At 57.6% G+C, this 25,850-nt stretch overlaps 7 protein-coding genes across 7 annotated transcripts; 2 read left to right on the top strand and 5 right to left on the bottom strand.

Annotated features, from left to right (window-relative positions):
• Window positions 1-189: 189 nt before the first annotated feature.
• Window positions 190-5,893, bottom strand: C8A04DRAFT_14358 (uncharacterized protein; the record flags this gene model as incomplete). Its single annotated transcript, XM_062778058.1, has 7 exons — window positions 190-576; window positions 637-928; window positions 986-3,897; window positions 4,072-4,167; window positions 4,281-4,982; window positions 5,025-5,762; window positions 5,849-5,893. The coding sequence occupies 7 exons, from the start codon at window positions 5,891-5,893 to the stop codon at window positions 190-192; spliced, it is 5,172 nt and encodes a 1,723-aa protein (XP_062634477.1).
• Window positions 5,894-6,681: 788 nt separating this feature from the next.
• C8A04DRAFT_14331 (uncharacterized protein) lies at window positions 6,682-10,789 on the top strand (the record flags this gene model as incomplete). Its single annotated transcript, XM_062778051.1, has 4 exons — window positions 6,682-6,951; window positions 7,050-8,613; window positions 8,673-10,303; window positions 10,340-10,789. 4 exons carry the CDS (start codon window positions 6,682-6,684, stop codon window positions 10,787-10,789), a joined length of 3,915 nt encoding a protein of 1,304 aa, XP_062634476.1.
• Window positions 10,790-11,671: 882 nt separating this feature from the next.
• On the bottom strand, window positions 11,672-14,703 carry C8A04DRAFT_14339 (altered inheritance of mitochondria protein 21; the record flags this gene model as incomplete). The annotated part of the gene is made up of 3 exons (XM_062778053.1): window positions 11,672-11,815; window positions 11,894-13,698; window positions 13,770-14,703. 3 exons carry the CDS (start codon window positions 14,701-14,703, stop codon window positions 11,672-11,674), a joined length of 2,883 nt encoding a protein of 960 aa, XP_062634475.1.
• A 1,883-nt stretch (window positions 14,704-16,586) lies between these two features.
• C8A04DRAFT_31310 (uncharacterized protein) lies at window positions 16,587-17,412 on the bottom strand (the record flags this gene model as incomplete). The annotated part of the gene is made up of 4 exons (XM_062781719.1): window positions 16,587-16,887; window positions 16,995-17,102; window positions 17,232-17,247; window positions 17,376-17,412. The coding sequence occupies 4 exons, from the start codon at window positions 17,410-17,412 to the stop codon at window positions 16,587-16,589; spliced, it is 462 nt and encodes a 153-aa protein (XP_062634474.1).
• Window positions 17,413-18,799: 1,387 nt separating this feature from the next.
• Window positions 18,800-20,608, bottom strand: C8A04DRAFT_31309 (uncharacterized protein; the record flags this gene model as incomplete). Its single annotated transcript, XM_062781718.1, has 1 exon — window positions 18,800-20,608. The coding sequence occupies one exon, from the start codon at window positions 20,606-20,608 to the stop codon at window positions 18,800-18,802; it is 1,809 nt and encodes a 602-aa protein (XP_062634473.1).
• A 1,235-nt stretch (window positions 20,609-21,843) lies between these two features.
• Window positions 21,844-23,154, top strand: C8A04DRAFT_31308 (uncharacterized protein; the record flags this gene model as incomplete). The annotated part of the gene is made up of 2 exons (XM_062781717.1): window positions 21,844-22,539; window positions 22,894-23,154. The coding sequence occupies 2 exons, from the start codon at window positions 21,844-21,846 to the stop codon at window positions 23,152-23,154; spliced, it is 957 nt and encodes a 318-aa protein (XP_062634472.1).
• Window positions 23,155-23,223: 69 nt separating this feature from the next.
• C8A04DRAFT_31307 (P-loop containing nucleoside triphosphate hydrolase protein) lies at window positions 23,224-25,641 on the bottom strand (the record flags this gene model as incomplete). The annotated part of the gene is made up of 2 exons (XM_062781716.1): window positions 23,224-25,341; window positions 25,408-25,641. The coding sequence occupies 2 exons, from the start codon at window positions 25,639-25,641 to the stop codon at window positions 23,224-23,226; spliced, it is 2,352 nt and encodes a 783-aa protein (XP_062634471.1).
• Window positions 25,642-25,850: the final 209 nt, after the last annotated feature.

Genomic DNA, 25,850 nt, shown 5'->3' with positions numbered 1-25,850 from the left:
AATCATCAACCCTGATTATCATACCCATCAGCCACTCATAACCCTGACCCTGAGCCATAGATAACCCTAACCCTGACCCTGAACAACAAAATCGCCCATGCTAACAACCAAAACCTCCATTCCACGGCTGATACCCAGGCTAATACCCAGGTTCAAACCCAGTCAGGCCGTGCAGGCCCAGACTACCAGCTAATACCCCCCATCCATCAAATCATTCAAAATATCCCTTAGCACCGGTTTCCCCTTCAACATCGCCCGTTCCCCAATCCTCGCCGTCTTTTTCGGTTCCACCGTGCGTCCTCCTTGGCTTAACGGTGGCCTGTTTTCTTTGTTGTGCTCCCTGTTCCTGACTTCTCCACCGCCGCTGCCACTACCACTGCCAGTGCCACTGGTAAGAGATAGCAACCCCTTCTTTTTGGTAGATTTGAACCCCTTGTTTGGGTTGTTCTTCACCGTGGGCATGCCCATGCCCTGCTCGCCTAATATGGCATCGCCTCCTTTTATCGTCACCATCGCCGCATTCACCCCTTCCTCCTCCTCCTCTTCCTCCTTCACCCTCGCCTCCTCCATCTCCACCTCTTTCACACCGACCCCCTTAACAGGCGACACGCCCCCACCCCCCCATCCCCCCATAACATGCCCCTCCAACGCCCCCTCCGGCAACTCATAAACCCACCTCCTCCCCTCCATCAACCCCACAAACCTTGCCAACATCTCCTCCTCTCCACACCCGCCCAGCGTCGACCGACTGCCCACCACCAGTAACTTCGTCTTGGCCCGAGTAAAAGCCACATTAATCCTCCTCCAGTCTTTCAACAACTCCCCGATGGCACACGCCTCGTTGCTCCGGACTAAGGACAGGATAACGACCGATTTATCCCGTCCTTGAAACCGATCTGCGGTGTGCATTTCTATATCGTGCGCAGCACTACCACTACCCATCCCACCAGCACCACCAACCGTCCCCGGAACGGTACCCGTATACGTAGTGGCACTACCCACCCCCCGCATAACATGCCTAAGCAAAGCCAACTGCGACCGATAATGCGTCACCACCCCAATCTCCGCAGCCGGCACGCCGACAGCAAGCAGGGCATCGACCAGCTGGGCTACGATGCGTGCCTCGCAGGGGTTGACGATGCGGTTACCCTTGGCTTGTTCGCGGGCGTGGGGGAGCAAAGCGTCGGTGTTGACGAAGCGGACGTGTGCGGAGGGGTGGATGAGGTCGGCTAGCCAGCATGTGCTGGGGGCGGAACCGGGACCGGTGGTGGAGGGAGAGTAGAAGTTGGGGCTGGGGCCGAGGCAGAAGGTGGTGGGTGGGGTGTGGGGACGTTCAGAGGGGGATGTTGTCGATGATAGCGTGTTGAGGCCGAGATGAGCGTGCTCCGCAAACGAAGCCGCGTCGTCAAAATGCCGAGTGCGTAGTCCCCCCAGGTTGGGCACAAACAACTCTGCGTGCCGCAACGCTTCCGTCCCACACTTCAACCGGCCGTTATAAATCAGGGTATTCGACAACGCCATGATATCCTCCGACATGCGGTACTGATGCTCCAGATGCACGACCGACTGCGGATGGGTATCCGACAACAGTTTAAACAACGACACATCCAACCCCCCCAGGCGGGCCTCCTCGTTCTGCACCAGCGGCGGTAACTGGTGGTGGTCACCCACTAGCACAAACGTCTTGGCCATGCGGATGGGCCCCATGCAGATGGGCAGGGTGATCTGCGAGGCTTCGTCGACGATGCAGTAGTCAAAGGTGCGCTCGTGGAAGACAGGGTGGTTGATCCCCAGACAGGTTGTTGCCACCACGGGGGTGTCGTGCCATGCGCGCCGGATCTCCTCGAAGGACTTCTTGGTCTGTCCAGCGAGCGTGGCAAAGTCCTGCACGGCCGGGTGTACCTTGGCTGGCGCGCCCAGTCGCAGGATCGGGATGTTGTCGTGCTGGAGTTTGAGCAGGATATTGTCGACAGCGGTGTGGGTGTACGAAGTTAGCAGCAGGGTCTTGCCCTGGCCGACCAGCGCGCGGATGATGTGGGCGATGGTGGTGGTCTTGCCCGTGCCCGGCATGCCCAGCACCAGGGCATAGTCACGCGCGCTCATGACCTTTTCCACCGCCGCCTTCTGGTCCACATTCAGACTGTCTTTCTCCGGAATAGTGTACTGCGTCGGCGTGGCCTTGAACCGCGGCGGCACGAGGTCGACCACCAACCGACGGATCTCAGCCGACCCAAACGGCCCGTCGGCCATGGCCTGCACCAGGTTGTTGCGCACCGTCGCCATGCCGTTGCTGAACTCGTCCTTGTCCAGCCGGTACCGGATTGGTGCTGGTTTAATCTTGCCCGTCTGGCTTGGTTGAGTTTTGGCCCCCTCAGGCGCAACCTCCATGATGCTGGCAAACACCTGGTTGTCCACCTCGTCAAACCCGGCCTGGCGGATCCGCGCGTTATGCAGCCGCCGGTCGACCGCCACGCTGATGCGCTGTTTCCTCACGGCCGTCACATACCCCAGCGCAAGCGCAAAGTGGCCTTGCTCGTCCGACACGACAATCGGTTCTCCCACGGCCAACTGCGAGTCCAGGAACGAGAACCCAGACGCCGACGCCGACGACCCCGCCGCCGTGGTGTCCTTGATAAAGTTATACGAAAACTGGTTGATCTTGGCCGTCTTCTTATTCTCCACCGCCGACCCCTCCTCAATAACCACATTCGAGAAACACCTCCCCAGCTTCTCCCGCTCGGTGCTAACCATAGTCCACAACTCACGCCGCAGTTTCTGCGACTCCTTCTCCTCCTTGGTCAACAAATCCTCCCATTTCAGAAAAAACTCCCGATGCGTCGGCGTCAGGTGCCGGACGGCCTCATCAAACGTCTCGTGCAGCCCGCTCGTCTCGCCGTCGCCCCCGTCCGCGAGCTTGTGGTACGTAAAGCACGACGCCTGCGCGTAGCACCGCCCGCAGGCGTTCTTGCTGCGCTTCATCGGCGGCAGCTGCACGCTGCGCTCGCGGATGTAGCACGCTAGCATGTTGCGCTGCATGATCATGTGCCGCAGTTCGTGACGGATGGCTGGGATCCGCAGGGTTTGTGAGGTTTCCATGTAGTAGAGCACGCCGTAGGCGATTTCGATGTCGTATCGGTCTGAGAGTAGGAGGTTGTAGAGCACCGTCTGGGCTTGGTGGTTTGCCGTCGCGTTCTTGCCCGTTTTGACCTCGAACGGCACCGTCAGCGTGCGAGTCGACGATGACGACCCTTTAGCCAGGTCTCGCATCGTCACCTGCACCGTGGCGTCGATGTTGCCCTTGAGCCCGTACATGGGTGACCAGACGTGCTCCTCGACGTCCAGCAGCTTGCTCACGCACATGTTGACCCGCTCGCCGTTCTTCCCTTGCACCACCGCGTTCGCTTTCGGTGTCGCCGCCACAAACGCCTGCGCCCAGCTCCGGAGCTCCGGCATCTTGGACATGACATGCGCGTGGGCATCTTCTAGCGTGACTTTGATGATGTAAAGATCCTCGAGATGGCTGCGGAGGATCTTGCCGACGACAGACCCGAGGAAACCCAGATCCCAGTTGTTCGCCATCAAGGCCTCCTGGAACACCTCGTGGAGGATCGTGCCGTACACCAGAGGGGGCGTCGCCTCGCTGGTGGCCTTGACCCGGTCCTGGAGCACGGCGCGGCGCATGCAAGTAAACGAGTCGGCCACGACTGTCGAGGACACCAGCTGGTCGGGATGCAAGATCAGGATGTTGTGGTTGTTGTCTACCACGCATCGACCAGAGGGCTCAAAGGCGCCGATGATGTGGACGTAGGCTTTTGGGCTCGCCTGCGTTTCGAGCCAGTCGCCTCGTAGATGCACACTTTTGACGGCGTTTGTTCTCTCGGCTTGGACAAAAAGGATCTGGATAGGGTTAATCAATGTGCTGTTACATATCACCCACTTCCAAGACTTTTCTTTCTTTTTCGGTCTCTTTTACTCTTGCCACTTCACTTTTCACTTGAAAGCAGGGCCAGGATTCATCAACAGTTCAGGGGCCAGGTGGAATAGGATCAGATAGGGAATGTCTCTCGGTACCTTCTCAGGGAACTCGCGTCCACGCTCATCGGCATACACGGTGTCCACGACGCTGGTAATCAAGTACCGTTGAATTGCCTTGGGCTTCTGACTAGGCTATTCCATTTCTTTTGTTTAGCGTATTGTCCTCGTCATCATCGCGTTTTTTTTCCTTCGTCCTCGTCCTCGCGGAATGAATGGCCCGGCGACTAACCCCTGGTGGTACGTACGTTGATGGGAAAGGAGGGTTGCGCGGCGGCTTGTGTGGCCGACTTCTCAATGGCATCGAAATCCGCGCCGTCGAAATCATCGCCAAAATCATCGTCAAACTCATCGTCGAATGTGTTGTTGTCTGCTGCCCAGGGTTTCTGGGCCTGCTGCTGCTTCTGCTTCTCAAGGTCTGCTTGCGCTTGTGCTTGCGTCTGCGTCGCGTGCTTTGCCTCGACCTCGGCCACCAGGGCCTCAGCACCGTCCAAGAAGTCGTCGTCGAAATCGCCAAATTCACCATCCGAGTCCTTATGCGAGACGGCGGGGGCTTGCTGGACCGGTGCATTCGGCACAAAAGCGACCATAGTAGAGTCGTCGCCCGATACCAGAATGCTCGCGTCCAGCTCCATCAGCGTTTCGTCGTCGAAATCGTCATCCCCATAATCCGAAGAGGAGGATTTGGTGGGCCCCGCAGGGTTGCTGTTCAAGGGCTCTCTCCCCATTGCCCCGGCAGACTTCTTGGCCAACGGTGAGCTCCCGTGTTGTTGTCGCGAGTGTGACTGCGGACCCAAGTTGGGCGACGTCAAGGACGATGATGTCTGTTGTGGGGCACCAGCGGGGCTGGACTCGTCACGGCCTGACTTCCTAATCTCGCCGTTGACTGTCTCCAACAACGCTGACACCATGCTCAACTTCGAGTCCGTTGCTACTGCTGCTCCTGCCGGCTGTGATCTCGCAGCAGCAGCAGCAGCAGTAGCAGCGGGGACCTCAGCCAAATCCGAATCGATGCGCTCAAACTTCCTACGCTTCGGCCAGTGTGAACCACAACTGACCGTCTTCCGCAACGGCCTTGCATTCCCCAGCAACCTCGTCCCATCCCTGGGATGAGGCGACGACGACACCATGAGCTGCGCAAGCAGCGGATTCGTCAAGCCGGAAGGGCTCGCATTCATCCCAGGAACGGACAGACGATCCCAGAGGTCCAGGGCCGGGTCGGCACGCGGGGTCTTCAACACCCTGGTCAGCCCTTTCTTATTCTTCCCCCCAGTCCCGTCAACGGCGGGGGACGACGAACAGGGCGAGGAACTTCGGGCGCGTTTCCGGTTTTTGCGGGGTAGGAGCGGGGACCGGGCCACGGGGCGGCCGGGCTCTTGGTCGTTACGCCAGAGCACGCGCTCGCCGGGGGAGAAGTTGTCGTCGTCTTGTGGCGCATCGGGGCGTGGTGCGAGGAGGTCTTGCCAGGCTGTTCGGTCTGCGGCGGGGGTTACTTGGACTGTGGGGTTCGCACGTCCCGGAGCTGGTGCGGGTGCGGGTGCCGGGGCCGGTGGTGGTGCATGCTTCGGGATGGTTGCGTCGTGGGTGTCTGTGTCCGGGGCGGCCGCGAACTGGAAGGCTTGTAGTTTGGCCTTGGTTTTCGTCGAAACGGGTAAAGGAGGCGGCTGGGGATGGTCGGCACGGGGCCCTGGGTTACTTTTGGATCGCTGCCATTGTGAGCGCTGCTGCGGCTGCGTGTTGTAGTGTCAGTGTCTATCTATCCTCGCCGTGATACTCTGGGCAATTTCTAAGCTGCTAAGCAAGGTAAATGTCTTACCTTTGCCCCTCTGTTCTGCTCCGAGAATGACTTGGTGAGAGGCATCGTTACTTCGTGATGCGCCGAGCACTAGCGGCACGAAGCTGGGCCAACACCGCGGGAATGGGTGCGGTTGATTAGTATGGTGGTGACATTCGAGTGGTTGTGGAGATATCGTGATGGCCCAATTCAAATCTAAAAAAGCAAGTCGTAAAGTGCCTGAAGGCAATCAAGGACGGTGTTGTTCCGGTTTCTAGTGTTCGGATTAACCCAGTATGAGAAACTGGAGGCTCTCTCAGTGGACAATGGAAAGTGAGAGAGTGGGCAGATGCTCAGTCTTGAAGTGGACCCGTTGAGAGGGGAGGCTGCGTTTACCAAGACCTGTGGTTGCCAGGCAGTTCAGAGAGAAACACCCTCAACACGGAAGACGCGAATTGGAAACGCGTCGAGGTACATAGTAAATGCGGGCGCCCCACCAGAGCAGACTTTCAGCGTGGCACCCCTGCAATTAACCGATAAGATAAGGATATGACAGGGGTGTATCATTCCATCACCCACATGCCACAAGCGCATCATTCCACTGTCCCGCTGCACAAACTTGTAAAACTACCAGACGGTCAACGCCCAAGACATCGGACGACAGACGAACCTATGGAAATGCAGTATTCTCGGTTTTAAGAGCTCACCCGAAGATTTTAGAAGGCCGAGAAGGGAAGGAACGGACCGGCGCGGAGCATTGCACAGGACGAAACACATTGGCGGGGTTGAGAGCTCCAAGTGGGCTTCAAGGTCCGTCAACGCCGAGGTCGACTCCGAAACCGACACCCCGGCCCGCGAGCCAGCACCCGAGCACAATGAACGACTATCCGGCCGGCAGTCTCGACCACAACGTGCCGTTCCTGTTGACGCTGGGCACGCGCACAGATACCCCGTACGATGCCGGTCTGCCCGCCATACTAAAAGAGCAGGCCGTGCTCATCCGCTCCGACTTGTCACCCCTCGAAACCGACCAGGCGCGCGCCCTGCTGCGCTATATCCAGGACCGCGATGCCGCCGAGTCGCCCTGTAATGGGAGGGATGCGGCCGGGAGGAAATACCGGTTCCGTATCAAGACGGCTGAGAGGGTGCGTGCTGAGAGCTGTTCCCCGTTATATCATGCGTGGTGCATACATACATACATCGGTACATGTAAACCCCAGCCCTGACTTGACTTTAATTCCAGTCCCTGCTCCTCCCGCCGCGCCGTGCCCGCCTCCCAGAAGGCATTGAACCCCCCCCGCCGTCCGCCGTCCTGCACTCGCCCTACTCCCCGCTTAGTCCCATCTCCCCGCTATACCCCGACGGCCTGATCGATACGCAGTGGCTGCGCAAACACCAACACTACATCCCCAGCGTGCTGCTCTGCTTCTATGCGCTCACGTCCGACCCGAGCCTCGCGACGCTATGTGACAACCAGATCAAAACCGACGTGAACAACATCAGGGCCCTGCTAAGCCAGTCCGGTTATAAGACGCGATTGGCCGTGGTGCTCCTGAGCGACCATATCTCGTCCACTTCTTCTTCTTCTTCTTCTACCGACGTCACACAGGAACGGCTGGAAACCATCCGCAGGGGCTGCGCGTTGGACTCCAAGGCCTTGTTCCTGGTGCCCTCGAGCGACTCGCAGGACGAACTGGAGCGCGTGGCGGAGAACATGCTCACCACCCTCTACAGCGTGTCCGTGGAGTACTACCGGGACTTGGGGCGGCATTCGCGGAAGAAACGGGGAAGAGGCGTGGTTCCGCAGCCGACTGTCCCGCCTACCTCGGGCACGTCACAAACGCTCTCGCTCGCAGGGTGGAACGTCCGGTACGATTTCAAATCGGCCGTGTTCGCCGAGTACCGCCTGGAAATGGACGTCGCGCTGCGCTCGTACGAGCAAGCCTACGAAAACCTACTAAGCTCCGAAGTCATGGAGCTGATCCCGAGCTGGAACCCGCGATGGAACGACGCTCGGTTCCTGGCCGACGTGGCGGCCATCCGCTGCCTCCGCTGCTTGCTCTGGAACGGACAACACAGCGCCGCAGCCCGGCGATGGTTATCCCACCGCGAGCGAATCGCCGACTTCGTAGACCGCCGAGGCCGGGGCACCAACAACTACGGCTGGGCAGCTTGGGAAGCGCGCTGGGCCATCATCATGGCCGACCTCATCAACCAAGTCGACATCCCCGAACTCGCCGCGCCAACACTCCGCCTTTACCTCCCGCCCGAGAAGAGCGCCATGGGCGAGCGGCTGCAGCCGTGGGAACTGCTCCATCACACGGGGTACTGGTACCGGCTCGCCGCGCGACACACAAAAACCAGAAAAGCGCACGCCCGGGCGATTCCGGACGACGACAGGCGGTCGCCGAGCGCGTCGCCGGCTTCACACGTGGCTAAAGCGGCGTTTGCGTATGACACGTACATGTGCCCGGAGCCGTACGAGGAGTACCCGCTGGACCGGGAGGGCGTGGACCATGGGAAGATTATTGTTGGGTTTTTGATGCGAGCGCGGGATGAGTTTTTGAAGAGACGGCAGTTGAGGTTTGCGGCCGAGGTGTCGTTGGAGTGTGCTAGGGAGTTGTTGTTTGCTGAGGAGTGGGAGATGATTGTGGATATTTTGCGGCCGATACGAGATGAACTGCCGTTTCGGGCGGAGGGTTGGATCAGTATTGCTGAGGAGCTGAATTGGGGGCTGAGGACTGCGGGGGTGCAGGTGGATGATGCTGAGTTGGTTCTCCTGGCGGATTGGGAGCTGCTCTCGCGGGGTAGGTTCTCAATTGTGATCTATTTAGCGTTTTGGGGTTGAGTACTAACTATGTGATAGATTTCAGGAGACGCCCCAAGTGGCATTACGACATCACGCAGGCCCTAGAGGACGTCGAGGTCACAGCCAAACCGAGCGTGTCAATCCGGGATGGGCAGGTACTGTCGTTCGTTTCCGCCTCGTTCGTCTTTAGAGATGAAGAAGGCAAGGCCGGACAAGGGGTCCGCAGCCAGCTCTCGATCAAGTCGGATGCGCACCTCGACTCGACGCCTGTGGTGCTCAGCACGGTGTATCTCAGCTTCAACGGCAGCCTCGATGGTATCATCCTACGGCACAAGGAGAAGAAGGGCTCTAAGCAACGGGCTCGGGCCAAAGCGAGCTTGAGCACCGTCTCACTGGCGAAACAGGAGAACGAGGGACCCGAGGCAGAGACGGAAACGGGAAGCGATGTCGACAAGGGCATTACGCTGGTGGGATCGGCCGACTTGACCTTGTACCCGGGACGGACGCTGGTTTTCAACCTGGAGATTCCCTTGCGGGAGCCGGGCGAAACGCGGGCGGATTCGCTCACCATCAACGTCAACACCGAGAGCTTCGACCTGCGGCAGTCGATCGCCTTCCAGGAGACTGCGACCCCAAAGCCTTGGTATGTTTCTGCAGTCACCGTCAAGCAGGTCGCGCACCCTGAACCCCTAGCGATTCGCGTCGCCCCCAGACCCCCCAAGATGGAGGTCAAGCCCCCGGCGCTGCGGGAGCAATACTACACCGACGAGCCCCTGAGTCTGGCGTTCGAGGTGGAGAACGGGGAGGACATCGAGGCTGTGGCCAAGTTGGAGGTTGTCCTGTTTGGCGAGAAACCCCCCCTGTTCAGCGTTGTGATTCCCGGCCAGGAGGACCGAACTGCGTCTAGCGTACGCAGCGAGGAAAGCAGGCTCTCGGGCGCATCGCTGGGCACCATTCCCAGCGCGCAGTCCCTCGCCGTCCGCCTCGTCATCCCCCCGATCGAAAGCTCCAGCCGCTACGACCTCACTCTCAAAGTAACCTACTTCCTGTCCACCAACCCCGGCACGCCCATCTCACAGACCGCCGTGTTTCCCCTCAACATCGTCAACCCCTTCGAAGCCAACTACGACCTCCTCCCGCGCGTCCACCCAGACCCCTGGCCCAGCCTCTTCGACCCCGACAGCGTCCCGTTTCCACCTACCGACGACGACGCCGAGGGTACCACCACCTCCCAGCCACCGAAGGGCTTATCCCAAGGCTGGGCCCTCGTCACCCGCTACGCATCCTTTGCTTCCGAGCCTCTCCGCATAACAGACGTCGACATCGCCGTGCAGCCCTCCCCGCACTTCCGCTGCGCCACCACCGCCAAACACACCGCCAACATCCCCGCTTCCGGCGCAGGCCGTCTTATCCATCCCAAGACGATGGAAGAAGCGGTGTTTACCCTGGCCGCGCAGAAACTCACTGTCGACGACCGCGCCCATGTCCCGTTGGATATTTCTCTCGTTATCAAATGGGCTCGCCCAGACGATCATGATCACGATCCCACAACGGCCGAAAGCCCCACCATCAACACCACCACCCTCCCCATCCCCCGCTTCACCATCTTCGGCACCGAACCCCGCGTCCTCGCCAGCGTAACCCACCACTACCGCCGGCGCAGCCCCAACCCTAACCCCAACCCGGACGTGAACCCCCAGAAGGAAGAGGGCGAGAAAGAAGAGGAGATAGTGACCCTCCTAACAACGCTAACAATAACAATCGAAAACGCCTCCAACCATTTCCTAACCTTTGGTCTGGCCATGGAACCGAGCGAGCAATTTGCCTTTTCGGGACCGAAACAGACTACGTTGAGCTTGCTGCCTGTGTCCAGGCGGAGGGTGGGGTATCGGTTGGTTCCTTTTGATGTGCCTGCTCCTGGTACTGCTGAGGGTCCGGGTGCGGGTGGTGGGAGTACCGAGGGAGTTGGGGAGGGTACGGAGGGCAAGGTAGGAGAAGGGAGGGTAGGAGGAGGAGATACAACAACCACAACACCAAAAGGCCACTGGATCCGGCCGGCGCTGGTAGTAAGGGACAAGTATTTCCAAAAGGTGCTGAGGGTGATTCCTGCTGGGGATGGGGTGAGGGGGGTTAAAGAGGGAGGGTTTGAGGTTTGGGTGCCTCATTTGAGCTAGGGGTGGTGCCTCACTTCAGCCTTTAGCTTAGCTAAAGAGATTGGGGGGGGGGAGAAGTATCTAAATTCAAGGAGAGATTGATGTTGAGGGTGCAGTGTAAGAGGTGGGGAATATTCGGTAGAGCAAGTTAAGGTTATGAGGGAAACATGTGTTAGAGGGGTTAGATGAGATGAAATCATATCAATGAAGCTGTGATATATGGTGTCGTAGCCAATACAATGAAGTTTCTATTTCCCCTTTTCAAGTCCTGCGTCTAAGTTAGATTTGTACTGACATTCTGGTTTGTACATGCAATATGTACCGTCGCATCTAACTACCACCCGCCAAATGCCATCGCATCTACACCTACCTACCCACCATCCTTCTATCAAGACGTAACTTAACTCTAAATGCCACCTCCCCCTAGCAGAGTAAAAGAAGGTAAGAGAGCCACCTTCCCGTCCCAAAGTAGAATACCTTGAAGTAGAGAAAGACCACAAATAACAATACCACCTCCTGCGCCCCCAGCACTTATACCGGTTTTATTTATCTAACGATCAAAGGAACGACCAGTAACATCACCCAGCACAAGCGTTGTCACCAGCCAGTTCTCAAAATTCAAATAAACGACACTTTTCGGAAGCTCTATCATCCCGCTTTCAAACAAAGTAGTTTGTTTGGTTGTTTATCCATATAAAACGTATAAAACGTAACGGAGTAGGAGCAGTAGCAGCAGGAGGAACAGGAAGAACAAGAGGAATGAATCACAATAAAACCAAACGAGACAACCACCCCTCGTTCCACTTCCATCTAACCACCCACCACTTCTACAACTAACCGCTTACCCACCCCATATTCTCCCCATCTTCTCAAAGAAAACCCACCATCAGAGTAAACAACCATCTAATTCTCCACAACCTTCACCGACCCCCCCTCACCCTCCTCACCCACCCCATTCCCATCCTCCCGCGTCGTCTTCTCCGTCTTCTCCGCAACCAGCGTCTCCCCCGCCATGTTGGTAGCAAGCGCCTTGGTCTCCTCCGGTTCCTGCGGTTTCCCCGCCACCCCGGTACTGGCACCATCATCACCCTGTTCATTGGTGACAGTAGCCGGTGCCTCAGAGACCGCAATTGTCTCCGTGACGGGCTCGATGGCCGGTTTAGGGGAGATTGTGGACACGTCCTCGGGGGAGTTGGCCTCTTGCTCTTTGACGGTGGTGGCTGACTTTTCGGGCGCTTCTTCGCTGGCCGCAGATGCAGCTGTAGCGAGGGTCTTATCCTCTTCTTCGCCTTTATCCGAGGCGGAAGGAACGCTGCTCGCAATGCCGGAATCGACTTGCTCAGCCACTTGGGATTCCGGCTCTGCCTTAGCCGCTGCGACCTCCACCGTAGGCAGGGATTTTGGTTCCGTCTCCGACAAGCCCCTGACAGAAACACCAGCAGTGAGAGCACCCTCGACAGGGTCGATTTCGAAGAATGTCTGCGCCGCTACAAAGCTGAACGTAGCCGCAGCCTTCGCTTCACTGACTGCAACAGGCGCAGGAGTGACTTTAGGCGCGGGGGCACGGCGTTGAGGCCCCCTCGCCCTGCCCTTCCTTGCATCGCTGAGCGGCACCTTCTCCTTCACTTCCGCCTTCTCCCCCTCATCGGCCGGAGGCGACTCCTCCTTCTTCGGAGCCTGTGGGCCGAGCTGCAGTCGTTTGTTCAGATCGCTCATGAACCCGGCCTGCAGCGCAGCGATTTTGTTCCCCATAGGGCGAGCAGGGACAGCTGGTTTCGGGCGCGGCGGGGCAGCCGCTTCTGCGGGTTCGAGGCCGCCGGATGTCGCGCCAGCCTTGACGGGCCGAGCGGGGATCTGGGGTTTCGACTTGGGACGTTCTGGGACGGCGGGCTTGTCGTCGGAGAGCTGCCGCGGCTTGGGGCGCGTGGGAATGGCGGGTTTCTCGCTGGGGGCCGTGGGCTCTGGAGCTTTGGCGGCGGTCGGCTCTGCAGGCTCAGAGACCTCAGTCTTCTTCGCTTCGACGGGAGACGGCGAAGGAGGAGCCTCGTCTTGCTGCGGAGTCGAGACGGTGGTTTCAAGCTGCAGACTTTCGGGGGCGTCTTCCCACACGTCACGACTTGGGAATCGGTGCTTCAAGGCCGGGCGGAGAGCTGGCGCTGCGGCTGCCAGGTGACTCTGCTGTTGCGGCCATGCAGGTGTTTGCGTGGGCTGCGCCGGTTGCACCGGTTGTGTCGCCGGCTTTTGTTGGTGGTTGCGTTGGCCGTGAGCTTCCTTCTCGGCAAGCTCCTCTTGCTGACGGGCAAATGCCTGCGCCGGAGTCTCTCCCTCCTTGGGGGTGGGCGCGCTCGACCGCGAAGGCTTCTCTTGCTCGTCAAAGAGCTCAGGAGTTGAGACCTCGGCCGTGTAGTGGACGCTGCTCGGCGCATCCTCCCAGATATCGGCGCTCGGAAAGCGGCGCGGCTGGTTCACCTTGAGCTTCTCCTTGGCCGCAGGCTTCTCCGTCTCTGGCTTGTCGTCCTTATCGTCGTCGTTAAAGAGCGGCTCGTACTCCTCCACGTCTTCCAGCGGTGTATGGCGTATCTCAAACGAGCTCCCCCGGTGCAAACTCGCCGGACGGCTGGGCGGACGGCTCGTCGGGCGGCTGGTTGGCTCTTCGTGAGGCTCCACCGCCGGCTGCCGGGTATACGACGACGGATCTTTGGCAACCTCATCATCGGCCAAGATGGGGGCCGTGTAGGAACGCTCCGGCTCGTCGTCACCGTTCACCGATTCGGTGTCACTAAACATGACGGACCGCCGGCGGTTGGGCTCGTCCACGTGGATAGGCGGGGGCTTCCTCTCGGGAGACTCCAGCTTAGGGGAGGCAATCCTGGATGCCGACTCCTCAAGAGCTTGCCAGCCGACTTGGTCGCTGGGTGTACCGGCAGTAGCTGTACAAGTGTTGCACGTTAGCATCATCACAACAAAACAAGACAAACTTGCTTGGGCCCGGTGAACCTACCAAGACCCGAACCACGACTGGCAGTATCCCTGACGATCTTGTTAAGGTCATCGCGGCTCATGGAGAAGTCATTCGGGCGATCATAATGGTGCGGCAGATGCTCCTTCTTCAGGAGATCAGGATGCTTTTCGTAGTAAGCCTTCTCCAGCTTATCCTGCGGCACCACATTGTGACCATGCAACCCGTAGCTCCCAGGGGGAAGGTTGGCGTGGCCCGATCTCCTCCTAGTGTGGTGCTTGCCCTTCCCTCCTTCGCTACCCGGGGGCGCGGGAGACGGAGCCTGGACGTCGCCAGCATTCTTGTACATCGGCACCCGCTGTCCAATCTCGGGGATACCATGCTCATCCTCGAACTCTTTATCCGTTGCAGACAGCTGGCTGGCAGTGCTCGGCTTCTTCTTGAGACTGCGGTTCGACGGCACAGGCGGGATTGAGTCTTCCACGCTGCTCGCCCGGCCGATACCGAACGCGGCCGCACGCTCGCTGTCGGTGCGGGTGACAGCCATGACGCGCTGCTTCGCACTCGAGGCCGGCAGGGACGGCTTTGGGGCATGGAGTTTGAGGTCCTCGCCCACAGTCCGCGTCTGCTCGGGACTGGCATGCTCTTCCTCCTTGGCCGTGTTTATCTCCTCGGCCAAGGCGGCATACTCCTGGCCTTCCTCGCCGAGCGAGGGGAGATCGACCGAGGTGGAGCGAGGGATCGGGTCCTCTCCGTGGCCATTGTAGACGCCGAGGTGCGACGGCTTGGAGCCGGCCTTGGGGAACGTGGGTTCGTTCAGGGGGGACGGGGCGAAGCGGTCATGGTTCGGGCTCATAGAGCGCTGGAGGCGCCGGTTCGTGGGACGGGGTGGGATCATTGGAACCGATGTCTTTTCCTGTGCCCTCGAGGGTCTGGGGGGTATGGTCGGCGGTGGGTTGGGCGCAGAATCGGACATGGTGGGCAGACAGGCTAATATTTAATAACTGCAGAGACTAGACGAAGGATGCGGGGAGCGGGGACGGTCGCCGTTGCCGTTGCCGTTGCAGTTCGCAGTTGCAGTAGCGAATTTGCAAAACGGAGACGGGAGAGGCGAGGTACGAAGTAGGACCTGGTGTCTACCACCGATATGAGGTGGAAGATAGGCTAAGATGTCGCTTCGGAAGGCAGTGCGAAGTATCTAACTGAGCCAAGCAAGCTAGAACTCCGGTGAGCTGACGCACATGACAAGGCACAACTAGCGGTAAATGGAAAACGACAAAACGAGCAAACAGCACGGGGAGATAAGCACTCGGCATCGAGATCGCAAGTGCCAACACAAAAAAAAGAGTCCTAAACGTTCAACAAAGCCACGATAGCCCCAACGGTCACTGCCGACAGGCCCAAACCGTTTCAGGTCCAGCTGATAACGGCGCACTTAGATATCCGGCCCCGACGATTGGCGGCTAGCCGAGGACGCCAGGAGATAGTACGGACTCGTTTCCGAGTAATCTCTGCGTACCGCGGCAAACCTGGGGTAAAAAAAATGCAAATTATCCCGTCATTGCGGTGTTTTAGGTCACCGCCTCATTGCACACCGTCTCCAACTTTGGATTGCCTGGCTGGGCCGACGTGCAGGAGGGCTAGTGTAGAGGGGCAGCAGAGGGGCCAGAGAGCTATGACGGAGGGGCAGAAAAGCCAAGCAAAGCAACACACGGGTCAAAAGTACGGTTGCACTCACCAGGATTGAAGGAAAAAAGTCTGTTCGATACGCGAGGAACGATGACAAAAAAAATACAGATATGATTTGGTGTCTTGAGGGATTGAATGTCAGCAGGCGATAAGGAAGAACAGAAGCTTAGCAAGGGTTCAATTGGGACAAAGGGAACAGAAACGCTTGTTCCATGGTCTGAAGTCGATGATGAAACTGGGTCGTGGAACGTGCCGATCACTGCCCAGCCTGGCTGCAACTGCCAGGATGACCGAGGTACGTACCTTCCTTTCCACAAAGGGGATCGGTGGCATAATATTCCGGGGTTTCTTTGCGATGTTTGACAGTCTATACACTGTATTTAGACTGTATTCTGCTTCTCGGCGACGGCAAGGACGGCCAGGTGAACGGGGCGAGCTTCGGCTGAGTTCGAGGTTCCGAGCTACAAAAGGGGCCTGGGAGGTTCGTGTGACGAGTGCCTGCTACTTCTGGGCCTTCAATATTCGCGAAATGCTGAAAACGAAGGCCATCCCTCTTCTCCCTGAACAAGCGCATGACAGTCTTCCCTGCTCGTCGTTACTCATCCCAGCCTCGGCCTGCTTCTCGCGCAGTGAATTCACTACCTAGTCTAGGCCTAGTGTGCATCTCCAATTATAGAGAACAGCCTCCGGTCAAGTTATGTTACGGTTATCAGCGAGGATAAAACACCGTCGTGCCGTGCTGGCTTCCCCAAACTTATTACAAACGACACGGCCAACAGCTTGACTTGACCAACGGCTTCCATACAACAAAAGCAAAATAAGAGATGCTTCATCAATCGAAGACATATGACGCCATAAAACCCCTTTCCCCCCTTTTTACCGAATACAAAAAAAAGCTTGGAAGCAAACACTCAAAAATCATGCGAGCCTCGCAATAGCTTTTGATCAGGTCCTCGAGCGCAGCGCAGCGTTGCGTGAACTGCGTGCTGATAACTTTGTTCCACTCTGTTCCTTGCCCCCCCTCCTTTCCTCACACTTCTAACGTTGACCCTTCCTCCATCTGTCTCGTCCCCCCCAACCCGCCGCCCCCAACTCACCATCCCTTAAGCCCTTTCTCCCTCACTCCCATTCGCGCCCCAGACCCCGAACCAGCGCAGAGAAGTCCCGCCCTTACACTATCATCTGCGCGACTCCCGCACCGCCCAGGGTCTTGCTCCCCACAAACGCCTGGCCCTTGATACCCGCAAGGAGGTAGCAAAAGCCCGTAAGAGTCAGGAACACAGCGGCGGCAATCAGCGAGGTGGCGCGGCCGAGCAGCGTCAGCCACTGGGCGACCGCCATCACGCCGTAGGCCGCCGCGCGCATGTAGTTGGTCGCGATCTTGCGGATGAAGTTGTCGAAGGTCGACGAGGTCGGGCAGATGCGTAGGAGGAGGGGCACTTCGATGAAGAGGATCACGAAGGAGGATGCTCTGTGGAGGTGGGGGGTGGTTGGTTAGTTAACTACCTTGAGGTTGACTGCGGGGGGGGTTGCCATGAGCAGACAAGGAAGGGGATAGGGAGGAATTTATCAACGTACAAGCACACGATGCTGAGAACCAGAATGACGATCGAAAACGGAATGAGGCCAGTAATCAGGTTTGCGAGCCCGAGAGCAAAACACAGAATCATGGTTAAGATGCCCAGCCTATGGGATAGTCAGCTTTACTATCCATCCAAGAGTTATCTCCGTCGTTTTCTTCAATGGCGCGCGGATGACAGCAGCAGCCGGGCATTCATCGCCCCGCTTCTCGTCGATGGGGTAGGTAGTCCTCACCATTGTCCGTAGATACCTGAAGGAAAGCATCCGTTAGCAAACAGTCCCACGAAAAGCGTGCCCATCAGACTAGCAAGAACCCTTCCCCCACCAAATAAGAGTGAGGAGGGCAGCCAGCTCCAACGTAAGCGGGGAACAACATACTGAAGTTGCGCGTCGCGAACTCCTCCTTGAGTGTCATTTTGGCGGTGTTGTATCGGGTCGTAGTTTAGTTTTTTGGCAGCGGGATGAAGTCGTCGTCCAGCGCTTTCCAGGAGGAACCAGCCTGTTTGTTGTTGGTGGTGGAACTCGGGTGTGCTTTCGAGCGACCTAGCTTCGTCCGAGAGGAGCTACAGCTCTGTCCTTCAATACCGTTCGACGGCTTGCTTATTCCCCGAAGCGGTTGGTGGATAGGATGCGATGCGACACGAGCGCGATGCGAATGCGAATGCGTAGGTCGGTCGGTTGGTGATGCTTCAAGCGCCTTTCTGTTTTGCTGGGGGGTGTTTCCGGCTGGTTGCGGCAAATGAAAAGGTAAGCGCACTTGTGACGCTTTGGAACGGTATGTACAAAGGTCGAATCAAGGGTCCAGGTGGGAAGCTTGCGAAATGGCTTGCGATGGATGCTCTGGCTCTCAAACGACGACGGGTGGCGAAAGATCCAGCTCTGAAAGGCAACACAGTTGCTTTGTTATTTGTTGTGCGACAAACACAGATCGCCTTGTCTTTGGATGTTGGTTGGTATGGGGAAGAGAAGGCCGGAAGAAAGCCACGAGGAAGGAGAGCTCCTGATTGTTTCCCGTCAGTTCAAGTTCGGTCGCACGTTGTCATTTTGGCGGGCGGGCGGCCGACAGGCCCGGGCGGGCTCACTCGGGCGCGGTGGGGCTGTGCCTGAGAGAATAAGAGCCAACAATTGGTTCCCGACCAGTCTCTCTCGAACAAAAGCAGCAGGGGTTCGAGGAGCCCACTTACCAAACGGTGAACGGCTTGCTCTTGTTGGGGAAAGTTGGATTGTGCAGGTGGGATCTGGGAAGCTTCCGAAACAGTCTTTGCACTGCGCACGAGCAGCTAGAGTTACAGAGAGGCAAGTGGTGTGTGTGTTTCCCGTGAGAGATAAACATTGGACTGTTGAGCAATTATTTAGAAACAACGACACGGCCAACAACAGGCAGCCAGAAAAGCCAAAAAGTCCAACCTGGCGGGGTTCCCTCAGCCAGGCCATTTTGTCTGCCCTGCTGACGTACACTAACGTTGCGTACGGCCCATGACGCGGCAACTTCGGCAGCGCAAATCCTCAAAAGACAAATCGGTCAACAGAACACTCCACCCGCCAAGGCAGGCTGATACCCCGTGTTATTATTTATCAAATAACTTTTATTTGCCGTTATGTCACAGAATACAACCAAACGCCCGAACCCCAAGATCCGGTTGTTTCTCAGTCTCCGACGCCCCAGATAACCCGTTTAATGTATGTACCAGCAAAGGGAAAGCCAGTACCCCGTAGACCATGGACCGGTGAAGAGAAAACTAGTACCCGTAGACCACACAACGCCGGGGAATCAAAAATCAAATCGTTTCTCCGGGCTTCTTTCACAGATACCGCACCTTCATCCACTCGCTTGTCCCAAGCCCCAAATTCAGCCCATTCTGAGCCCACCACTTCCTGACCAGAGTCTGGTCACCCAGCGAGTCCTCCAGCGCCTCCTCGATATCCATCGTCTTATACTCCACCCGGTCCCCCTTGCGCCCGCCCATCCCGGGCAGTTCCCCATGCGCATACTGCCGCCACCACTCCAACACCGGCACATGCGCGTGCAGCGTAGGATCGATCAAGATCTGGTTGTCGAACTGCAGCTTATCATCCCCGCGCAACTGGCGCCACAAGTCCAGCACCTTCACCTGGCCCCAGCGGCTCGCCATCCGGCACACGCCGTCCTGATGGCCCAGCGCAACACCGCTCTCGTCCCACCAGCGGATGACGGCCGTCTGGCCCCACTGGGCGGCGGCGAGCAGTGACCGACCCGGCTTAATCACGATGGAAGGGTCCTGCATGCTGGCCTCGCGCCACCATTCGAGCACGTGCACGTGGCCTTTGGAGGAAGCCATCTCGAAGGCTTGCTCGTCGTATTTGAGTGGGAGACCCGACCGGCGCCACCATTCGAGGATGGGCACGAAACCGTGGCCGGAGGCGTGGTTGAGCGCTTCGACGTCGTATTGCTTTTCGAGGAAGGATGGGGAACGCGCCCACCAGTCGAGGATGGGTACGCGGCCGTAGTAGGCGGAGGCTTTGGTGGGGATGGTTTTCCCGTCGAAACACTTGAAGATGTGCGGCATGTTGGCTTCGATGTAGGTGAGGACGCCGGTGAGGGAGAATTTGAAGATGAGGTGGACCGCTAGAACGGAGAGGTCCAGGAACGTGGGCGGGGCGTGGGCGAGTTTGTTGCAGACGGCTTCGGTGTTGGCGGTTAGGAGAGTCCACTCGAGCGAGTGGATAAATACCTGGAGGGGGTCGTCAGGATCCTTAGGCTCACGACGCCAGCCCTCAGGCATCTCGATGGTGGTGTAGATGTCGAGACAGGTGGCCAACTCCCAGTCGTTGACAAAACCAAAGATCATAGTCCAAATTTCGTTGGGAAGCATGCTCTTCGCCATGGTTTTCATGGCGGCCGGCGTGCTGGGCTGGGCGCTGATCTCCATGTCCTGGCCGAGCTTGAGGAAGTCGGCCTGGTTTTTGATAATCCCGAGCAAATCGCTAAGTCCATCCCACTCGACGATGGGTTTGGGCTGTGGCGTCTTGTTGTAATGCCACAGAATCGGAGGCATCACCCTGACCCAGCTCCATTTGCGGTGCAGCTTGCTCATCTGGCGCTTCGTGACGGGGTTCTCCCACATCTGAGTACTCATGCCAGGGACTAAGAGAATCCGCTTGGACGCATCCCAGCTGCGCAGCACCTGCAAGAGCAGGGTATCGGCGGCACCGCACATCATCTTGGCCAGGGTGTCGACATCAATCGGGGCCAACACCAGCAAGTCCGCCCATTCAACGAACTCAGCGGCCTGGTGCTGCCATGTCTCGATATCCCGTAGTGTCGTCTTGTCGGTGGTCGAGTGCCGGACCATACGGCGGTTCTGGACAGTCACTATCTCCTGGACCAGCCTATGGGTCATGTCGTCGACAATGGCGCGCGTGGTGATTTGCGAGTCCTTGGAAAGCCGGACGGCGATGGCCTCGGCGAAAGCGACCTCCCGCGTGCCATTGGCGGCTACAAGCAAGTGCAGCGAGCGCGGGTGCGGGCGTGTGATTTCGCTGAGAGATAGGTTGGATGGTGTCCTCTCTATCCCGTCCAGTTGGCGATTCGGGATGCGGAAGGACTGTGGACTGGGGTAGGCCTCCGACATGTTGGCGGGCGGCTGTGTGGCCGCGAGACGTTTGAAGATGGCGGATAATGGGTGTGCGACGATTCCTTGATGTCCGTGCTGATGAAATAAAGCGGATGGAATTCCCTTTTGTTTCTTTAGGGTGTGGACAACGCCGTGGTTTTAGAATGCGAGTGCGGGGGTGGGCCAGAGAGAGGAGTTGCGCTTCCACTGGGGTGCTGCGGGAAGTATGAGATCTGAAGAAAGAGATGGAATGCGCTGATGCAGGTAAGAGGCCCGTGAACGAGCGGCCCCTCTAGAATGTCTGGTCCAAATGCGGGGTACCAACGGTTGTAAGGACCGAGCCGGCGGGGTCAAGAAGATCAAATCGATGCCGCGGTGGATGGATATGCTCCAGGCAGTTGTCGGGGGTGCGTTTGGTCGTTTGAAGGTTGTTGGATGAGATCTGGATACTTGAGAAGCCTGACGTCCTCGTTACCCAACAACATGTGCCACAGTGTGGGGAGGTATGTGCAGGGGTTGGCACGTTCGCAAGGACCCACTCGGGAAGGCACGGTTTGCCTCGGGCCGATCGCTGATAGGGCTGGTTGTGTATGGGTATTGTATGTACCGTACAGCGGTATTCCGTATTGTAATCCATTGTCCACATCAGTGACATCGCTTTCTTTGGTCCTTTCTTCTCACCTCGTTATTCCTAGGAGAACAGGTGGTGGTCTACGAACAAAGATTCCCAAGCCAGTTGTTTCGACCACGGAAGATATCGTACGTTCCGGTTGGCTAGTGTGTTTTTTTTTCCCCGTCGCCCACCATAGGTAAACTATAGCATAGTAGTTCGTGGCGAGATTGCAGTAAAAGGGCATCTTTAAAGCTTATCTTCTGTGAATAAAACGTATATTCTGCTCTAACCATTCCTCAAGAACAATGAAGGATACAGGTTCACCTACCCTACAGTCCTTCCCTCACCGAGTTGACTTTGAGCCTTTGTCTGCAGAACCTGGATACTCCGTCTCTCAGACCAGTTTCCAAACTTATTGTCCCAGGATGAAGCTATTGTCACTCTGCAAAGACCTTCTCTTGCCTCACGCCGGCATTGTTGGCAGTCCAAAATAGAGAACCCTTGCCACATCGTAGTCGTAGCCGTAGTATCAGTACTTGTCTTTCAACCCCGACATTTAAAACCATGTCGTCCATCCCCTTCACGATCCGGGCCCAAGATCTGGTAGGGACAAGTCCGGACCAGCCCAGTTTCCACCACGATGAATAACAAATCCACCCATAATCCCAGGCCAGACGCTAAACGTAGCAACTCCTGGAGATCCTTTCTCCGGCCGCCGCCCAAATCGCCCGTCCCTAGCAGCAGCAGCACCACCACCAACAACACCAAGGCCAACAATAACAACGTCACCAAGGCTAAAAATAGCACCACGCCATCTCCAACCACAACCACAACCCCCTACCAACCTCACCCTACCCCCAATCCCAACCAGCACACCCGGCAGCACACCCAGCACACCCAGCACAACCAACATACCGAACAAACCCACCAAATCTGGCAAGCCCAAGAAACCCTCCGCACTTTTATCACCGACACCTGGCCGCAACACGCCTCTTCCGTCCGTATCGAATGCCACGTTCCGCTGTCTGCGCTTTATCCCCTTCTCGGTCAGCCGCTTAGCAACAACAACAACAACAACATCCTAAATATCCACCTCAGCAAGGAGGAAAAGGAGAAGAAGGCAAAAGAAGAAGAGGAGAAGGGTTTACAAATCTGTCGACGTCTAGTCCGTGTTCCAGGGCCGTTACACGAGGAAGTGGCAAAGGGAGTGTGGGTGTTTTTAAGGGGGTTAGCCGCTGCCGCCGAAGCCGCTGCCGCCTCCGCTGCTGCTACTGCTGCTGCTGCTAAAACTACTACCGAGGCTGTGGAATATGAGAAGGGGGGATCAGGATTCGGGGTAAGAAGAGAAGAGGACAGGGAAAAGGCAGCGGCGGCCCAGTGGAGGAGACATGTCAAGTCTTTTGTTAGGGTTGTTTCGCCTGGCTCGACTGCTTCGGCTACACCAGCGATACCACCGACCGGTAGTTCCAAGACGGGTTCGAAGACGGGTTTGGTAGTTCCAAAAGTAAAAGGAACGGTGGTATGTCCCTTTTGCGGTGGGGGCTGTATCCCTCCACCAACAATGCCAACGTCAACAAATACCCAGGTTTGTCAGGGTCGACGGAGCGGTGGTCGGTGGCCGTTTCAGCGGAAGCAGGAGGAAAAAGAGGAGGAAAAAGAGGTAGAAGTGGCTGCTGATCCGTTTTGGCAGCGGGAGGAGGACCGGACGGTGTTATCTAGCCAGGAGGAGGATCTGACGGGGTTGTTGTTGGCGAGCCAGGAGGAAGGGAGTGGTGTGTCGCGGGGGAAGGGGAGGAAGGGGGTTGAGGCTTTTGGGGGGTTTTTTTCGAGTAAGGACAGTAAGGAGGGGGTGAATGAGAAGGGGGAGGACAAGAAGAAGAGGGGAAAGGGGGGTGAGAAAAAAGGGGCACGTCCTGGGTTGAAAAGGGGGGTTCCGCATAAGGGGAAGTGATATGATGACAGTAACGTAGACGTTGATACCCATGTAGCAAACACCTATTATGTTCCCACGCGAAGAAAACTAAAGACCCAACCCCTCAACCTGCCCCAAAAACTCCCCCCTCGCCCCCCTCAACAGCCCCTCCACATCCACCCCCCCCAAATACCTCTCACTGACCCCCGTATTCACCCTCTTCGACAACAACTCCTTCAACTCCCACCGCCACTGCTTCACCTCCGCCTTGGTCACCCCCCTGGCCTCCTTCTCCCGCGCCTTCCGCCCACTCCCACGGCCCTTCCACGTCCCGGCGGCCTCCAGCTCGTCCGAGTCGTATTCAACGCCTAACTCCTCCGCCGCATTGCGCATCCAGTCGTCTTCTTTTGTGCCACGCTCCTTGGCGATACTAGTCTCGGTGATCTTTTGCGCGAGGGTGACACGCGGGCGCAGGTGGGATACAAGCCGGCGGTCGATATCGATAGTTTGAACGCCGACGCCGGCAGCGGTGAGTTTGGATTTGGAAGTCTGCTGGGACGCGACGGCGGCTGCGGCGTGGACTTTGGCGATGAGGCGTTGGGTGGGGACGGCTTCTTTGGGACCGCAGAGGAGGACGGAGACGCCGGCGTGCTGGGCGCGGGCGGTGCGGCCGGAGCGGTGGACGTAGTCGTCTGCGGAGCGCGGGACGTGGTAGTGGATGACGAGGTCGATGTTGGGGATGTCGAGGCCGCGGGCGGCGACGTCGGTTGCGATGAGGATGGAGGAGGTGGTGGAAGATGAAGAGGTAGAAGAGGGTCCGCCGCCGCCTGATTTTGGTGTCGTTGTTGGTGGGGTGTTGGTGGCGGCTTTGAAGCGCTCGATGGAGCGGAGACGGGCTTTCTGTTCCATGTCGGAGTGGAGGGCGAAGGCGGGCAGGTTGAGGGCTTGGAGGAAGGGGGTTAGACGGCGGACGGTGTTGATGGAGTTGGTGAAGACGAGGGCCCGGCGAGTTGACTGCAGGAGGAGGACGGCGTAGAGGTACAAATCCTTTTCGAGATCGCCGCATTGGATGAGGCCCTCCTTCAGGTTCTCGGCCATTTGGGACACCGGGTTGGTGTCGACATACTTGGGGCGTTCTTCCCGGAAATTGAGTTTCTTCAGGAGATACTCGAGGGACTCGGTATCCCCCATCAAATTGAAGCGGGCTTTCCCGGCTAGTTTCTGCTGGAGGTTCTTGTTGAACGTGGCTGAAAATACGAGGGTCTGCCGGTTGTGTCGGGGTGTCTCATCCTCGTCCTCGTCGTCGGAATCCTCCTTTTCCTCATCTGCCTCTCCAGGTACAGTCCTGTCCAGAGCCTTCAGAATCTCTTCCGCCTCCTTGAAATGCCCATCCTTGAGCAGACGGTCTGCTTCATCCACCACCAGATACCCAATACCCCGCAGAGCAGCCGATACCGAATTGCTCGAGCTCATCAGCTCCCACATCCGCCCCGGCGTTCCAATCACAATATCCGCCTTTTCGAGCTGACGCTGCTGCTTCTGCACCGCCAACCCACCCGTGACCGAGCAAATATACGGGCCAGTCGTGAGCCCAGCACACAACTGCTTGAGATGGTCCGCGATCTGGTGGGCGAGCTCGCGCGTGGGCGAAAGGATCAAGGCTGTCGGCCCTGTCCTCTCCGCGGTCTGCGTCTGGGCTCTTTTGGCCAGCCAGCTCTCGACAATGGGAATACCAAAAGCCAGTGTTTTCCCCGAACCGGTCGCGGCTTTCCCAATCACATCGTGTCCCTGCATGATGTGTGGGATCGCGCGCGCCTGGATCGGAGTTGGCTTGTCGAACTTGAGGCGGGCAATGGACGACAGCATCTGGGAGGAGAGGTCCAGGGGGACCCATTCAGACATGTCGAGGTCGTTGTCTTCAGCCTCGGCATCGGCAAGGTCGGCGGCCTGGGCGAAGACATTGGCCTCTAGTTCGGGGTCTCCTTTCGCAGGTTCGGCTTTTGTCTTTTTCTCTTTCTTCTCCTTCTTCTCAGCCTTGGCGTCCGGTTTCTGGGGCCCATTCTGCTCGGCCTTGGCCGCCTTCTTTTGGGCCTTGGTTTGCTTTTTTGAAGACGTTGTCGAGTCTAGGGCTATTGGGACATCTTCACTTGCTGGCGCTGCCTTCTCCTCTGGGGCATCCTCAAACCCACCAAACTCTTCCTCTTCCGACTCGGGCACAGCAGCGACCTGAATATGTGAGTAAACCTGGGCATAGACAGCCTGGAGGGGAAAAAAAAAATAAAAAAAACTTACAAATTTCACAGTCTCGCCGTCACGCACAATATCAACGCCCTCGACCTCCTCTAAGCCATAAAATCCCTCGGCATCGTCAAACATCTCGGGCACATCGACGGTCTTCCATGCCAGCGAATCGATGCTCGTCACTCGTTTCCCGGCATTCGATTTCTGCCGTTTGGAATTGGCGCCGGTTGGTTTAACGCGCTTGCCGGGCCCATCCGCGCGTTTCCGTTTCTTGTCGATGACCATCTTGGGTATTATGTTGGGTGTGGTGAGTGATGAGATGTGTTTCGAGGTGTGTTGAAGTTGATGAAATGAAAAGTTGCAGAAAATGTTTGATACGGTACTGAAATCTTGGCTCCACTCGGATCCTGGCCGATTGCGATGGTGGGCTGAAAATTTCACCACTTTGCTGGAGACTGCCGGTATGTAACGGTAATTACAGCCCCTCCATTGTC

This window comes from Dichotomopilus funicola (genome assembly GCF_033296635.1).
Source record: "Dichotomopilus funicola strain CBS 141.50 unplaced genomic scaffold C8A04scaffold_64, whole genome shotgun sequence".
In the NCBI taxonomy this organism is placed as follows: domain Eukaryota; kingdom Fungi; phylum Ascomycota; class Sordariomycetes; order Sordariales; family Chaetomiaceae; genus Dichotomopilus; species Dichotomopilus funicola.
The sequence above is the reverse complement of the archived record's forward strand: the minus strand, read 5'-3'. Positions and strand labels throughout refer to the sequence as shown.